Source organism: Silene latifolia, chromosome 8, assembly GCF_048544455.1.
Source record: "Silene latifolia isolate original U9 population chromosome 8, ASM4854445v1, whole genome shotgun sequence".
NCBI lineage: Eukaryota > Viridiplantae > Streptophyta > Magnoliopsida > Caryophyllales > Caryophyllaceae > Silene > Silene latifolia.
The window spans coordinates 53073603-53089390 of NC_133533.1; the positions used below are offsets into that span (position 1 = coordinate 53073603).

At 34.4% G+C, this 15788-nt stretch overlaps 2 protein-coding genes across 2 annotated transcripts; both read left to right on the plus strand.

Annotated features, from left to right (window-relative positions):
• Nucleotides 1-1615: 1615 nt before the first annotated feature.
• Nucleotides 1616-5214, plus strand: LOC141596845 (E3 ubiquitin-protein ligase At1g63170-like). The gene is made up of 5 exons (XM_074417101.1): nucleotides 1616-2512; nucleotides 3470-3589; nucleotides 3689-3821; nucleotides 3928-4092; nucleotides 4707-5214. Exons 1-5 carry the CDS (start codon nucleotides 1878-1880, stop codon nucleotides 4872-4874), a joined length of 1221 nt encoding a protein of 406 aa, XP_074273202.1. The 5' UTR covers nucleotides 1616-1877; the 3' UTR covers nucleotides 4875-5214.
• A 1860-nt stretch (nucleotides 5215-7074) lies between these two features.
• LOC141594360 (serpin-ZX-like) lies at nucleotides 7075-9872 on the plus strand. Its single transcript, XM_074414434.1, has 3 exons — nucleotides 7075-7207; nucleotides 7451-7805; nucleotides 8800-9872. The coding sequence occupies exons 2-3, from the start codon at nucleotides 7455-7457 to the stop codon at nucleotides 9622-9624; spliced, it is 1176 nt and encodes a 391-aa protein (XP_074270535.1). The 5' UTR covers nucleotides 7075-7207; nucleotides 7451-7454; the 3' UTR covers nucleotides 9625-9872.
• Nucleotides 9873-15788: the final 5916 nt, after the last annotated feature.

Below are 15788 nucleotides of genomic sequence, written 5' to 3' on the forward strand. Positions count from 1 at the left end.
GTAAGTATATTTACCTTGGAAGAGCTCAACACCTAAATAATCTTGATAGCACCTAAATGAGAACAAAACAAACACATACGCGAAATTGAAAATGTGATGAACACTTCATAACCCAATGAAACTTCCAATAAAAAAAATAAAAAAAATTAGTTAATAATATCGGTGACACATACCATTCTACTAACGATAGAGATAAGAAATTTTTTGCTTACAAATTTTGCCTTCCATAAAAAAATATATAAACAATTGAGGATGCGTTGTATGGCTATTAAATATTAATTTTTCATTATTATCAAATTTAATATAGGTATAAATAAAGATCAAGTTCAAGACTTTTGAGCATCCATTTTTCATTATTATGAAGTTTAATATAAACATAAATTTGGAAAAATGAGAAATGGTATGTAAAAGGTTTGCATTATTATTATTATTATTATTATTATTATTATTATTATTATTAATTTTTTTTCTTACAAACTCCACTTTGCATGAAAGTCATTTAAAAAGTTATCTTGTATATGTAATTAAAATATGACATATTGATGATGATAGATATTTTGATTTTCCTTTTAATTATATTTATAAATTTGTAGATATTAGTAGCTTTATAATCCAAATAATTAGATTTTTTTATTTACTACATATCAGACATTTTAGCTATTATCTTTATGGTTAAGGAAGAGTTAGATGAACAAATTGAATGATTTAAATGATGAGAGTAAATTCTAAATTTATTTTTATAATTTAAATCATGATCTTAGGGTTTCCACACAAAAATAAATATTACTAAACCTTATAATGAGTTTTAATAAATTTATTAAAGTAGCCTTAATATTAACAATATAAATTAATAGAATTTAATTATGATAATTCTACATGGCAAAAAATTAAATGTATATATTAAGTCGCCTTTTAACTATATAGTATAGATTTTATAGATTTATAGATGTGGCATTCATAATGCACGCGTGGCTTTTTCTTCGCCTATGTGGCTTTGTCTACGTGGCCTTTTAAGGTTACCTTTTTAATATAGTTTTATAGATTCATTTTCTATTACAATACTTTATTTTTTCTTTTTTCCTCTCTTATTTTTTGTGCCAAAAAAAGGAGGAAGATAATAAGAAATTGGAGAAAGTATAATATTAATATTACAAAGTACATTATACATAATTTTGAAGTCATTAGTTACTTACGACAATATAATTACATTTTTCACAAATACACTTAAAAAAAAAACAATTTTTAGTAACCGTGCAACGCACGGGCACTAAATCTAGTTTACTTATATTAGGATAATTTTGTTAAGATATACAGTATTTGATTTAATTATATTAGGATAGCTTTATTAAAATTTATTTTCAATATTATAAGTTTATCCATTAAATTTTTTATTTTTTCCGAAATCTACTCTTGTTAGGATTCTAAAAAATTGGGACTCTCTAATATCGCTAAAAAAATTCCTACTCTATATATATATATGTTTTGATTGATTAATTCGTCTAAAACTTCAGACGAAAAGTGACCGTGTGAAACAAGAATTTGCGCTTATCCACAAAGTCGAATGCTAACAACTTTTCATTTTATTTTAAACGAAAAACGACCTTTCAAATTTCCCGTTCTATACACAAATATTAATTTAAAAAAAAAAACAATAATTTCAGTCCATCTGTCAACACCACCCCATCCTCCTCCTCCCAATCAAAATCAAAACAAATCCCTAGTTTCCCAATTTTCCCCCAATTCTCTTCGTCAATCCATCCATGGTTTCCCACTTCACCTAATCACTCCCCCCAAAACCCTAGTTAAATCCCCACTTCTCCTGCTCTCTATCTACACCTACAATTTTCACTCTCCACCGTCAAAATTTTCTCACGACCATGTCAACCACCGAAGACGCGGCGGTGCCGCTACTATCACCACCAAACGAGCGATCAATCCACTCACAAAGCCGCCGATTCTCGCGACGTGCAGGATTACGTGGCGCAGCAAGGTTTCTCCGACGAGCGAGCAGTCAACGAATGATCTCCGAACAATCGGTGCGCGTGCGTGAATCGGCGGCGGCGCAAATTGAGGAGCGTCAAAGTGATTGGGCGTATTCTACGCCGATCGTAATCCTTGACCTAATTTGGAACACTATTTTTGTGATGTCCGCCATTGTTGTGATGGTGTTGAGTAATGATGAGGTGACGGAAGTTCCGTTGAGGTTTTGGCTTGTAGGTTATGGTATTCAGTGTGTTGTTCATATGTGGTGTGTTTGTGTTGAGTATCGGCGGAGGAGAGAGAGTAGTGATGGAGGTAGAGTTGGGGGCGGGGGTGGAGGTTCGGCGGGGAGTGGTTGGGGTGTTGGTGCCGGGGTTGGGACGAGTTCGGGTTCGGGTTTGGGATTGAATGTTAATTTGGGGAGTAATCCCGGGAGTTATGAGAATTTGAGCTCGAATTCGAGTAGTGCAAGTGTGGAAGGGGATTTTGTCGAGTTTGTTGGTGAGAGGAGGCAGGATGAGGATAACGTTAGGTATGATCTTTGGTTTGAGTTTTTTTGTTTGAGCGATTTTGATGGAATAAAGCAAAATGCGTCTTTTTAGTATTCATCTGATGTATTCTCGATGATTTTAATTTTAGGTCATATGGATAGTTTGTTAATGTAGGGTAAAGCTGCGTACATCCAATTCTCAAGCTCTACGATTTAGAGGAGCCCTGAAGATGCTCGAGTAGTAGTAGTAGTAGTAATAGTGGTGTTATTATTGTTGTTGCTTCCTCTGTGAGGATTCTCATGTTATAATGTCGTAGTATAATGCTTATTGCTTAACTTTCATGCATTTACGTTGATGCGATTGTACACTTTGGGAGTAGGAATATAGGAATTGCTGTTTGGAAATAAGAGATGTTGATTGCTCAAAGAACACGAAATGGGTATTTTGGTGCGTGTTTGCAAATTGCAATTAGGAAATTAGGTATATGGTAAGCTTAGGATAGCTCTAGGTTATGAATTTGTGTCCCCAATGATTTAGTATTTGCTTTTATTGTGAATTATAATTCTTTTGTGCTTGTCGGGATATGTATCATATGGTGAAGCCAATAATTATTGGTGTTATTGATTGACAAATATGCTTTAAATGGGTGATTATTATGTACCTGTTGCTTCAACTCGAAAGTTTCTCTGAGCAGGGACATGACTGCATGAGTATTTCTTCGAGCTTATGTGTTGGGTATATTACATTTACTAGCTTACTGGTGTGTTAGCTAGCAGCTATTGTGTATTGAGGCAGCAATTGAATAGTTTGCTGATTTTCAAAAAAAAAAAAAAAAAAAAAAAAAAAAAAAAAACTTGCATTCTTTTATTGGTCCTCTAACCCGGAGCTCTTCATTTAGATCATATGCTAAACCATGTGCTGAGTATGCAATTCTTTTCTTTTTCTGAAGGATCCATAAATTTTACATATTTTTTTTTAAACATTTTTTGCCTGAGCAGTCTTGCAAAGCATCTGGAATCAGCAAACACAATGTTCTCTTTTATTTGGTGGATTATTGGATTCTACTGGGTATCATCTGGTGGGCAAATGCTGTCTGATGACGCGCCAAAGCTTTACTGGTAATCTTCATGTAACCTTTGATATTTGATAATGATTCAACTTGAACTCCCTTTTGTGTAGGCTTTCGTAGGTTACTCAAGATTGCTTTCTTTTCACAGGCTCACTATAACATTCTTGGCATTTGATGTGTTCTTTGTTGTGATCTGCGTCGTTGTGGCGTGCATCATTGGCATAGCTGTCTGTTGTTGCCTTCCATGCATTATTGCAATTCTATATGCTGTGGCAGATCAGGTAACTTTTTTGCGTTTTTTGTTTTCAATCACAATTATCTATCTGGACTTTGAAGGACTGTCTCCTCATATCTACAATTTTGTCGTTGGATGTAATTGACAAATAGGAAGGAGCTACTAAAGAGGATATTGAGAGGCTCACGAAGTACAAGTTCAGAAGATTAGGTGAAATTGAGAAACCAAGTGGTGAAATCCAGGAATCTTTTGGTGGAATTATGACTGAATGCGACACGGACACTCCTCTTGAGCATCATCTTTCAGCAGAGGACGCTGTAAGTCTAGTCAAAATGTTATCTTTTCTCTTTAAATTATTTTGAAAGTATTTCCTCCTTGGGGATGCTGGGGTATTGGAGTTGTTTTTGGTGCAACCTAGGTACAAGTGTCTGGCCTGTCTCCATGCTATTTCACAAGGAAAACAAGCAGCAGCTCAATTTTTTAAATATGATCAAAATATTTTAATGCTAACATGACTAGCCGTCAGGGTCCGTGACCCAACATCTCTTTCAATATACAGTAGGTTGACTTGTGCATCTCCGGAACTTCACCTTATAGACATTAAGTCATTCTTTGAATTCCTGGTACCCACTATAGTCAATGATCTGAAGGAGAGAAAAGGCAAATAAGTAATTCTCGCACCTAAAGAAGAATAGGAGAAAGGAGATTACTCTCTAATCTCTATTACTTCCAGTTTGTCCTCTTTTCGTGGGAAATTCATCATCCTCGAATTGTATTTTCTCTTTCTATATAAGAATGGCCTTTTTATTGTATTTCTTTGATGGTGTCTCAAGCTGCAAGCGTCAATTAGTAGTATTAGAAGAGCTTAAGTTTTGTTTTTCCTATCTTGTTCTAAGTTGTTGACCCCTGGTGATGTCTTTCACATTTTTAGGAGTGTGTAATATGCCTTTCGGCATATGAAGATGGAAGTGACATAAGAGAACTTCCATGCCGTCACCATTTTCACTGCACATGCATCGACAAATGGTTGCACATGAATGCGACCTGTCCCCTGTGCAAATACAACATCCTGAAGAATGGAAGCAGTGACGAAGTATAGAAAGGTCACTCTCACATCCCCCCGACTATTTGATTACATAGCATCTCTCATACCTTGTTTCAGTTCTTGTTTGTGTGCTTCGTACATAGTCGTCCTGTTGGCAATCAAAATCTCTATCGATCGAGACACTCTCCTGGAAGATGGTTTTGACCAAGTTAGCATTTTTACTTGTAAAACCCCTTTTGTTCCCTCTAAGAGCTTTAACTGGTTTTGTATGTCGAATTTCCTCCGTTGTCTATTCCTCGTAAGTCTAACTTGGTTAGACCAGAATATAACTTTCATCCTTACTGTATCCTCCTTTTGCGATGCATATAAATTTTATTTACTCTTTAAGCCTGCAGATGTCCTGCTTAATTAGCTCGTAAATTTATTGAATGAGGTGTATTTATGAAGTACGTATTTCTCGATCCTCTTATTCCCTTCCACAATTTGAGTTAGGATCACTCCATTAGCTCAAAAGTAAGTCTCCGAGACACTTCTTTTTTAATAAATTTATTAAGAGATTATTTTACAATTTTAAGAAAAAGTGGTACTAAAGATAATAAAATAGGTACAAATCATGATTAAAAATAAAATGGGTTCTTTTATTATGTAAATAGGTACGAAATTACTATGTCACGATCAATAACAAAAAGGTAAGTTTGCACTACACTATGTTTACAACGAAAAAAGGTAAGTTGAAATTCTTAGATTTACATCAAAAATATGTGAAGTTATTAAGTCAAAATAGTGAGTTTTGAAGTTAAAATCTCAAATATCAAAAGTAAAGCTACAATTTAGTCAAGGAAAATGTCAATTAATTTAATTGCAGGCTTGCAGCTCATACAGAGTGACTTCTAAAGTTCTCAATATAAAAGCACAAATATTTTAAATTAAAAGCATAAGGTAAATTTTAAACACAAAATCTCATTTGTGACGGTACGTATCCGTCACTTTGGAATGACGGATACCATTTTCTCTCACAAATGACCCAAATAGAGGAGAGAGGGAAGCACATGGAGGTGCCCCACCTTGTCCCCCCTATTCGTTTTGTAAGTGACATTACCCGTCACTTGCTCCGGCCCGTCTTCAGCAAGACTAATTGAATTTTAAAAGGGGCGAATTTTGAATTCTGGAATTGTCAAGCCCAACCACCAAATTTGCAACATTATTATCGTTCTTCACTACTATTATTGTAATTGATTGGTAGGAGGAGAGAAATGCCCACTTACGGGTGATGATGGACAACGATGGTAACGACGCGGATTGTAGTTAACCTGAGATGACGGGGAAGGTGGGGATGGAGGTGGAGGTGGCGGTGATGGCAACAACGGCGGCGGTGAGAGTGCACCTTGGTTTGTGTGGTTGAGATTTTTACAAATGGTTTCAATTCTTTTTCATTATTTTGTTGATTTTATGTCCTTTTAGGCTCTTATTGGACTATCTCGTTTATTTGGGTGTGTCGATGATTCTATCGGAGAGTTGCTGTTTGTATAGAGTTGCAAAGAAAAGTCCAAATGTGCCTAGTAAAAAACTCAAAATCGAGTCTAAGCCTAACATATAGAGATCGGATCAGGGATACATTATTGTCCCAAAAAAGCTTGCTATGATAATTTGTACTTTGTAAATGGTATATTAATAATATTAAAATATTCATGAATTATGGTGTGAGACGGTTTCAAAAAACACGTCACGGTATGACTATGTTATTCTAGAATTTGTGTAAAATTATGTAACACATTTGTACAATGTACACTAAATTAATGTAAGATCATCAATTAAAACATGTGGATTTTTCACAACAATATGATTAATTAAGGGATTATAAAAATATGTTCAGATAAATATAAAATGAAAAACTAAAAACTGCGAAAAGATTAAGATGATATCCCTTTATCAGTATAGTGTATTTAGTAGTCGAAGATTTTCTTTAAAAATCCAACTTCAGTTTCGTATTACAAAAATAAATACACTCTTTTAATTAAATTATTTAATTGTAAAAGTAGCTGAAGATTTTCTCTTAAAACCCAAATTCAGTTTGGTTTTGGACTTTTACATGGAATGTTTTATTAGCCACTTTTACCCTCTTATTGGGTTGTGTGTAAATCCGTTTTAGAATTACATTAGTGTAAAACCACCTTACCCAAGACCTACTCCATTATAATCATTATATAAAACCCTTTCATCACCAACAAGGCTGTGTATTGTTTTTTTTTTTTTTTTTCTCACCCCCACTTTAATTTCCTTATTCTTTTAATTTATTTCCTTGTTTACGACGCATGTGATCTTCCATTGTCATCGTCTTCAATCGGTTTTCTTTGCCTTTCCACCAACCCCACTCCCTAAGCGCATAGGTATGGTATCTTATTATCTCGCTTTGCATTATTAGTTTTATAATTTTATAGACACTGCGGTTTAAAATAACTTGACGATAAGTTAACAGCGATAAGGGCTGAACATATGTTAGATACAATTAGGGCTAAATTTTAAAGTATCAAAATTGAATAGGGAAAAAAATTTGTGATTATTAAGAGCAAGTTTTCCTTAATTCGTTACTTCATCAAATTTTCCATACTCATTTTCTTTTCAAATAACAGTAAGATGACGACGACGAAGTTTTCGGTACAAGTTGCGAAACATGTCATACAAGGAAACATTGCAAAGGGCAAGAACATGATTTGCTCTCCAGCGTCAATTGACGCAGTTCTTAACATGGTCGCTGTTGGAGCCGTAAATAAGACGCAAGGGCAGTTGCTAACGGTGCTTGGACACCGTGATATTCCAGAATTGAAAGCGGTGTCTAGCAATTTAGTTAACATTTTAAAAGCGCCGCAAACATCTTTTGTTAACGCAATGTGGTTAAATCAACGATATTCGTTCAAGCCTGAATTTGAGAAGGTTATGAGGGAAGTTCATAATGCTCATGTTAGGATTGTCGATTTCGTCAATCAGGTACGATACTGTTTTTAATTTGTCTACAATCTAATGTGAGTACTCTTGTTTTTGTTAGGGTTTTTTGTCGAAACTGGCTTATATTTATGGTTATTTGTGAAAAGATTATCTTATATTATTTTTTTTGTTTTCAACTACCTTTGTTTCTTTATTTTTGGTCAATAAACTACCTACGCTAAGAGTATAAACAAGTGATTTTTGACCTAGCTTTAAAATTGCTTTTGCAATTGAAAAAGTAGAAATTAGGCCAAACATCATAAAGTAGGGAGGATTAAAAGTGTTTTTAAAAACCTAAAAGTTGATCCTCAAAAAAAAAAACCTAAAAGTTGATAACTAACTCCTAAAAGTAGAAGTAGAAAATTGTTACTTCTACTTCTACTTTTCACTCTATTGCCTAAAAACCCAAACAATTAGTTAGGACAAACATAAATACAGTATTAATTAAAAAAACGTTTTTACAAAAGTTTGGCCAAACAACCAAATTTTTTACGAAAAGTAACCTGTGAATAAACTCATTTTAAAAAGAAAAAGCTATTTTACATAATCAAGGCCAAACAACACCCAAATTTGCTCTAATTCATGGCGGTAACCTATCTTACATGACTTATTTTATGCTTTAATCTTGCTTAGGCCCGATTTTCGGAAGTCATGATATACTTATTCTTACCTTTAATAGATGTTCGTAGTTATTATTGAAATGTGAAAATATAAATTTTGCTTACACGAAGTTAAATTGTGGTTTGGACGCAATTGATTATTGTTGTTAGATGTAGACAGTGTCCTTGATATAGGTTAATGTCGCTAAATGGACCAAATCTCGTCATAGTTTCAGCATAGGTAGTTTTTGACCAAAAAAAAGAGAAAACAAAAGTAATATAATAGAAGAAAAATAATAAAAGGTAGTCTTTTTACAAATACCCCTAAATATAAGGTAGTTTTGGAACAAAAAAAAAACTTTCCGTTATTAACAAACTGAATTTTGCGATTTTTGAAGCGTGATCAAGTGGTGAAGGAAGCGAATGCATTGGCTCGACAAGCAACAAAAGGGTTGATCAAACAAATACTTAGAAGAGATAATATCAAAGACGATACTGCGTTATTGTTGGCGAACGGTTTGTATTTCAAAGGAACTTGGCTAAAACCTTTTAAATCAAGAGACACAAAAAGTGGTTCCTTTAATCTTCTCAATGGAGACAATGTTCGAGCTCCATTCATGAGACACGAGCGCAAGCATTTTGACTATGGAACATTTAATGAATGTCAAGTTATAAAGATGCGATACAAAAGTGAAATTTCATTGGATGACAATGACGATGATGACGACGTTGCTTTAACAAAGTCCTTCTCAATGTATGTGTTTCTCCCATTTGAGAAGGATGGATTACCAAATGTCATGGAAAACATCAAGATTGATCAAAATATGTTCCAGGACGAACTCAAACTCGACCATGTCAATGTCGACTTACTTTTGATCCCAAAATTCAAGTTTGATTCCGATGTTGATGTAAAGAATACTATGAAACAGCTAGGGTTGACGTTACCCTTTGACGAAAACTGCATGGATTTTTCAGGAATCACCGATAGTATCTATCCAATCTACGTAAGTGATATATTTCAAAAATGTCTTATCAAAACAGATGAATTAGGGACGGAGGCCGCAGCTTTCACTATGACTAGACATGGCTTTTTGGGAGGATCGCCGCCTCGGTCTGAAATAAGATTTGTAGCGGATCACCCGTTTATGTTCGTGATTAGGGAAGATGTTTCCGGTGCTATACTTTTTGTTGGTACAGTGCTAGATCCTAAATCCCAGCGATAGTATAGATGATGTTTCCTTTGCACTTTAGATATAAAGATTTTTTTTTTTTGGAGGTTGAGACTTTGATTCTAGGTAGAATAAGAAACGTTTACAAATAGAGGAGGGAATGTTTTTTTTTTCCTTTTTTTTTTTGTTTTTTTTTTCCAAGCTATCAAATTCACTATCACCGGGTAGCTGTGACGCTATAACATACTCCCTACGTCCCGGTTATTTGATTAGCAAAGAATGTTTGATAATCTATTTTTCATATAAGGTTGGGTAATTCATACCAAATCTACTTCATATTGTCATACGTTATAGCGAACTGATTTTTAATTTTGATCTTAATAAAATTCGTTTTTTCTAACCTGTGTATTAAGAGTAAACTTAGGCCTCGTTTGATTGATACGAGAACTAAATTGATGTGTTAATTTATAATGTACGGGGTTTAATTCCTACATTAAGATTCAAGTGAATAATTACAATAATTCGTTTGGTTGTAATGTTTGAGTTTTATTTTCCTAGGAATTTTCAATGACCAGGAGGGAAGGAGGTAGTTAAATTCCTTCATCATGTAGGAGTTGGAAACTCGAATTTTAATCCCAATTCATGGGATTCTAGAATTCCCATAAATTGGGTGAGCAACCAAACGAAATCTTAAGATAGCGCCACGCCACCACAGGGTGACTTACATTTCCTTCTTCTATCTTTTTGAAATTTGGATGTCTTTCACACTTAAAGGGTAATATTGGAAATAAAAATAATGTTACCATGTTGTAAAAACGGCGCAATTAACTTAGTATAATTATTATAATGAAAAAAAGTTTGGAAAGCATTAACATTTACATCCTATATCTAATCATTTGTTTATATATGATTAAAATATCTCTTTTATTTTCTTTGAAAGAGATATTTTAATCATATGTAAACAAATGATTAGACAATACAATGAAATAGAGTTTACATAAGATAATATATTCTAGATTTCTCTATGATATGAACGAACATCCATATAATAGTATTTCATATATAACACTCCCCCTTGGATGTCCATTACTGAAGAATATCCCCCGTTAAAACCTTGCTAGAAAAACCCTCTGGAAAAAAACACCCAAAAGGAAAAGAGTACAATATCTTCCAAACTCGCATAACAAGCTGCCTCGTTAAAACCTTTCCATGAAAAACTCAGTGGGACAAAATCATAGATAAGGAAAAAGAGTACATCGTTTGTCTACTCCCCCTAATGATTACATAACTTGATATAATAACTTAAAATGAACAATGGCTTGATGTAACTTCTCGATCTTGATCCATCGTAGTTGATAAACTTGATATCTTCAAATCCTTGATAAGGCTTGACCTTGACCTTGCGGGATCCTTAGTGGGTGAAGAAGGGGGAGTTATATGGCTTTTGAGACTGAGTACTCGATCTAGTAAGGGTCACTCAGCCGAGTATACCCATACTCGACTGAGTGATCTAGTGGCGGCGTGTTATAATGATACTCCATATATACTCAGCCTGGAATGTTAGAGGAGTTGGGAGTAGGGATGACAATGGGTAGGGTCTGGGTAGGGTCCGCCTAGACCCGGACCCGACCCGAGATTTTCCATTTGGACCCGTACCCGACCCAGACCCACAAGGGTCTAAAATTTGAGGACCCATACCCGGACCCTATGGGTAAGGATAGGGTGCAGGTCTACCCGGGTCCGAGTTTCACCACTTTAGTAACAAGATTAACAGTTATGGGGTCTATAATATTAAAAAAAAATTCATACTATTTAAGATTATGAGTTTATTAATCTGCCGTTAATGGTGGTTGTCGGTCGCCGGCTATTAGAGAGGTGGTTTCCAGTCGCGTATCAGTGCTGTGGTGGTGGTTTTCTTGTGTCAGTGGTGGAGTGGTGGTATTGTCAGAAGTGTTTGGTTGTGTTTTATCACTTTATGGGATGAGGGAAGAGAAAGAGACTTTAGTTGAGTTTCTACGATCTGCGAGATGAATTCGAAAAAGTTGTAATTTTGATTTTTTTCTTTAATAAAGGGTCTAAGGGTCGGGTATGGGTCTCATAACTTAGACCGGACCGGACCAAATATTTTCTTAAGACCCATACCCGACCCATACCCATTGGGTCTGAAAAAATGAGACCCATACCCGACCCATTAGGGTCCGACCCTCAGGGTCTGGGTCGGGTCCCCGACCCACTGCCATCCCTAGTTGGGAGTAGAGATAAGTTTACTGCAATAAAAATTATTATCTCTGAAAAACAACTTTAATTTATATCTACGGACTTGTAGAAATCAAACACTATCTCTTGAATGAAACGTAAGAGGGTGGTGGAGCAATGACAATGTTAACTTCTTGGAAATAAAGACAGTTGATAGAGAGGGTGATACTTGTGTATTGTCCATGTTGTAATTAATGAAGGGAGGAAGAAGGTCCTAGAGGAGCTGCTATGTTTTAGAAATTCTCTTATTGGTCCTGCTCTAATATTTGGTGATTTTAATAAAGTACTATTATCTGAATAAAGGTTACGACAGCAGCATTGAAGTACTAGTATGGGCATTTTTGAAATATGGACTGATACTCGTGATGTTTGGGGGATGACATGGATTTGATCCTTGGAGATTGATGACGCTTTTCTAGTATGAAATGACTCTCACTTTGTTGGTTTTGAGAAACGACTTTGGGTATCATTTTTTATTGTTATCGTGGCGATATTATGGGAAGTGAGAAATGAAGCTATTTTTGAGAACAAGATACCCTATTGGCCGTATATGAGGGATAACTTGCTTTTGAGAATTGGTTTGTGGTGCAAATCATGGAATGAAAATTTACCTTATACATTGAAGGAAGGGTTAAACAACTAGAAATCATTGAGATCGTGGAAGGATAAAAGGTTTATGCAAAGTAGGACTTTGAGACTTGATGCTTGAATCTAGAACGCAAGATCTTTATTTTGGAAAGGATACATTGTATTGTGTTTTAATGTTTTCTTTATTTCTTTTTGGGATTCTACTCGCTGTAGGTCTCCGGGATTTACCCCCTTATTGCTAATAAAAAAAAATGAATAATGGAGGGGGTAGTTTAATTCCTCTACTTAAGGGCTCTACTAAAATAGGACTATTGTTTCGGCAAATTCATGTAAATTTTGACATTAAGAGATGATACATACAAACAAGGAAGGGTAAGCAATATGTCACAACACTAAAACACAAGATTTCTACTCCATCTATGAAAAGTATATACAAATTTCAAGAGAATGAAAGATTGGATACATGTATATGAATAACTTGACAACTTTGTAAATGCATGCTAATTTTGCCAGGTATTACACCACCCAGCAGCCACGGGTACTCCAACTACGACATTATTATTGTTAAAGTTTGTATTATTACCGTCTGTATATGGTGTTCCATTGTATGGTTTTGGCACACAACTTTGTCGATAGTTACCACCATACCCTTCAATTTCATTAGTTTTATAGTTTTGACCATATTGTTGTTGATCCAATCTCCCTTTAACATTTACACAAAAGTTAATAATTCCATTTGGCTCACCTTCTAAATCCCTCATTCTATAACTCAAGAAATGCAAATAGTTTGGAGGTGTATAATCACCTATAAAGTCAGAAATCGGAACCCTAGCCACTGCAATGGATTTCTCCTTGGACCTCATCCTCTGACGAACGTCCAAAAGGAGAAATCTTGTGTGGGTTGGTACCGTGGTCGTTAGCTTTTCATTCCATGTAGGGTTAGTACAATGATCACCGTCTTCACAAAGCCTCGTACTAACCTGGTTTCGACCATCTTCTGTAGAAACTACGACAAACACATTTTTTCGAATGAGTTTCTTACCTATAGTCATATCTTCAACATATCTAATTTTAATTTCTATGGAAAACGACAAATACATCTTTTTTTTTCTGTTTTATCGACCCTTCGACTTTAATAAAATAGTATCGATTGATTGATGTTAGTTATTGTACCAATTGGGTATATATATATATATACACATTTTTGTAAGGGCGACAAATTTGAAAAAAGGAAAGTGAATAGAAGGAAAGGAGAAAGAGACATGTTGTTTCTCTTGAGTATAATTTTCTTGCATGCGTTACAGCGTTAGGTTCATGGAAATAATAGGTTGTAGAAAGTATAGATTGTTTTATGGATATTGGTTGTGACGCCGTATTTGATTTTTCCAACGTGGAAAATAGAAATATGAAGGAATGACGAAGGTTCGACGTCTACTTGATTTCGTGTACGATATTACGCTTCGTGCTTCTTATTTTTAATTTTGTTGTAACTTTGTGGTTGGTTGACCATTTATAATCATTGGAGTCATTCTAGAAGTCGGAATAGTATAAAATTGACTTGTGAATATTATCATTTTATGAATATATTCGTATTCGTAAATTAAAAAGGCGAATGTTTAATGATTCAGTATAGAGTTATTTAATAGGAATAATTCAGATTATTGGTCATCTTTTCATAATAATTCAAACTTCAATTTAACTAAAAATTTTCGCATATTATTACCCCCTCCTCTCGGGTGGATATATTTGTGCCATTTTTTACCTGTACCATACGATAAAATATGATGATAAAGTTTTTATTTTTTTATTTAAGTCTATTTTTACTCCTACATAAAAAATACGGTTACCAACCAGGCAACCCCTCGATCCACCACTATCAGTACAACCACGTATCGCACCATAACTTACCACATCCCCCTTTACAAACAACACTACCATTCGACCACTATTGAACCAAGCCATACGCAATTACGCATCACTACTATCACTATCCTATCATCACAAATTCGAAAAATTGTCATGGCCAACTATAAAAAGAAAAGAAAAGTGTGGATAATATATTTCCGCTTATTTTACAAAATATTTAATTTTTACTAAAGGACAGTACCATGGTAATCCATGTCACTATCAAACTCATCCGAAAAGTTTTTAGTAGCTAGATTCCCCTTAAATTAGACATATTCAGATTTAAACGGTACAGATAGTACCCCACTTGTATAAATAAGACAATTTTTGTTACTAGTTTTTAAATTATTCGTTTTGTCTATCGTATTTCACCTAACCTATTTTAAGTTTATGATGGATATATCCGTTTTAAACCAAATTCCGTAAAAAAAATTAGTTAAGATTCCTGAATTCCACCAAGAAGAAATTAACCGCATTAGTAGAAGAATGACGAGTCTGTGGAAGCTAAGGAAGATTCAGCAGAAGTTTACGGCGTCTTCTATATTGGTCTTTGTATATAATATAGGAATCTCAATCTCTTAGTATGGAATTGTCAAACAAAAAAAAAAAAAAAAAAAAAAGTTTAATTTGTACCAATGAAGCAATGACCCATAAGTTTACTTCAAAAGGCACCATCTATATTTAAAAGCCGGTTCTGTCATGACGTGCTTCTCTCTAATTGTATTCATATTGTTGCAAAAGTCCTCCCGATATTGAACTACTCCATGCGTAAAAACGAGGGCTTTACTGCTTTAGTGGGTGATGTTGTAGATGTCTTTTTTTTTTTTTTTTTTTTTTTTTTAAAAAAAGTTAATAAGCTAGATTGATCGTTTAATGTAGGATCAATCTATCTCATTCTTTTGAATGAGTGAGATAAGTTAAAGCCACCGACTTTCAAATCATCTCAAAAGTTGTTGACTTCAGGTAACATATGTTTAGGTTCCGTTTGACACGACACTTCAGGTAGCTTATTTGACCAAAGTAGCTTATTTGACCAAAATTTCAGCTACCTGATTTTTTTGCAAGTGTTTGACAAGTAACTTATTTGGTCAAATAAGGTCGACGAAATGAAATCTTCTACCTCGGGTAGCATTTGAGAAATCAGTCACTAAATGACTTATTTTCCATTTTGTACCATTTTATTCTATAATATTAAATAATTTTTATATCCTTTTACGTCATTTTACCAAAATCACTACCTTTTCAAATTAATTTGCCAAACACGCTTTTATATAATCGATTCTTTATCACTCCTAATTTTCACTACCTTATCGATTACCTTTTCGAGTTTCGATTAGCTTTTTCGGTTTTTTAAATACCTTTTCGGTTTTCAAATATCTTTTCGTAGTAGTTTTGCCAAACAGAGCCTTAATTATGACTTCATCGAAACAATGAAGGTCTAATTTCACATCCTTGGTAATAATAGAAGT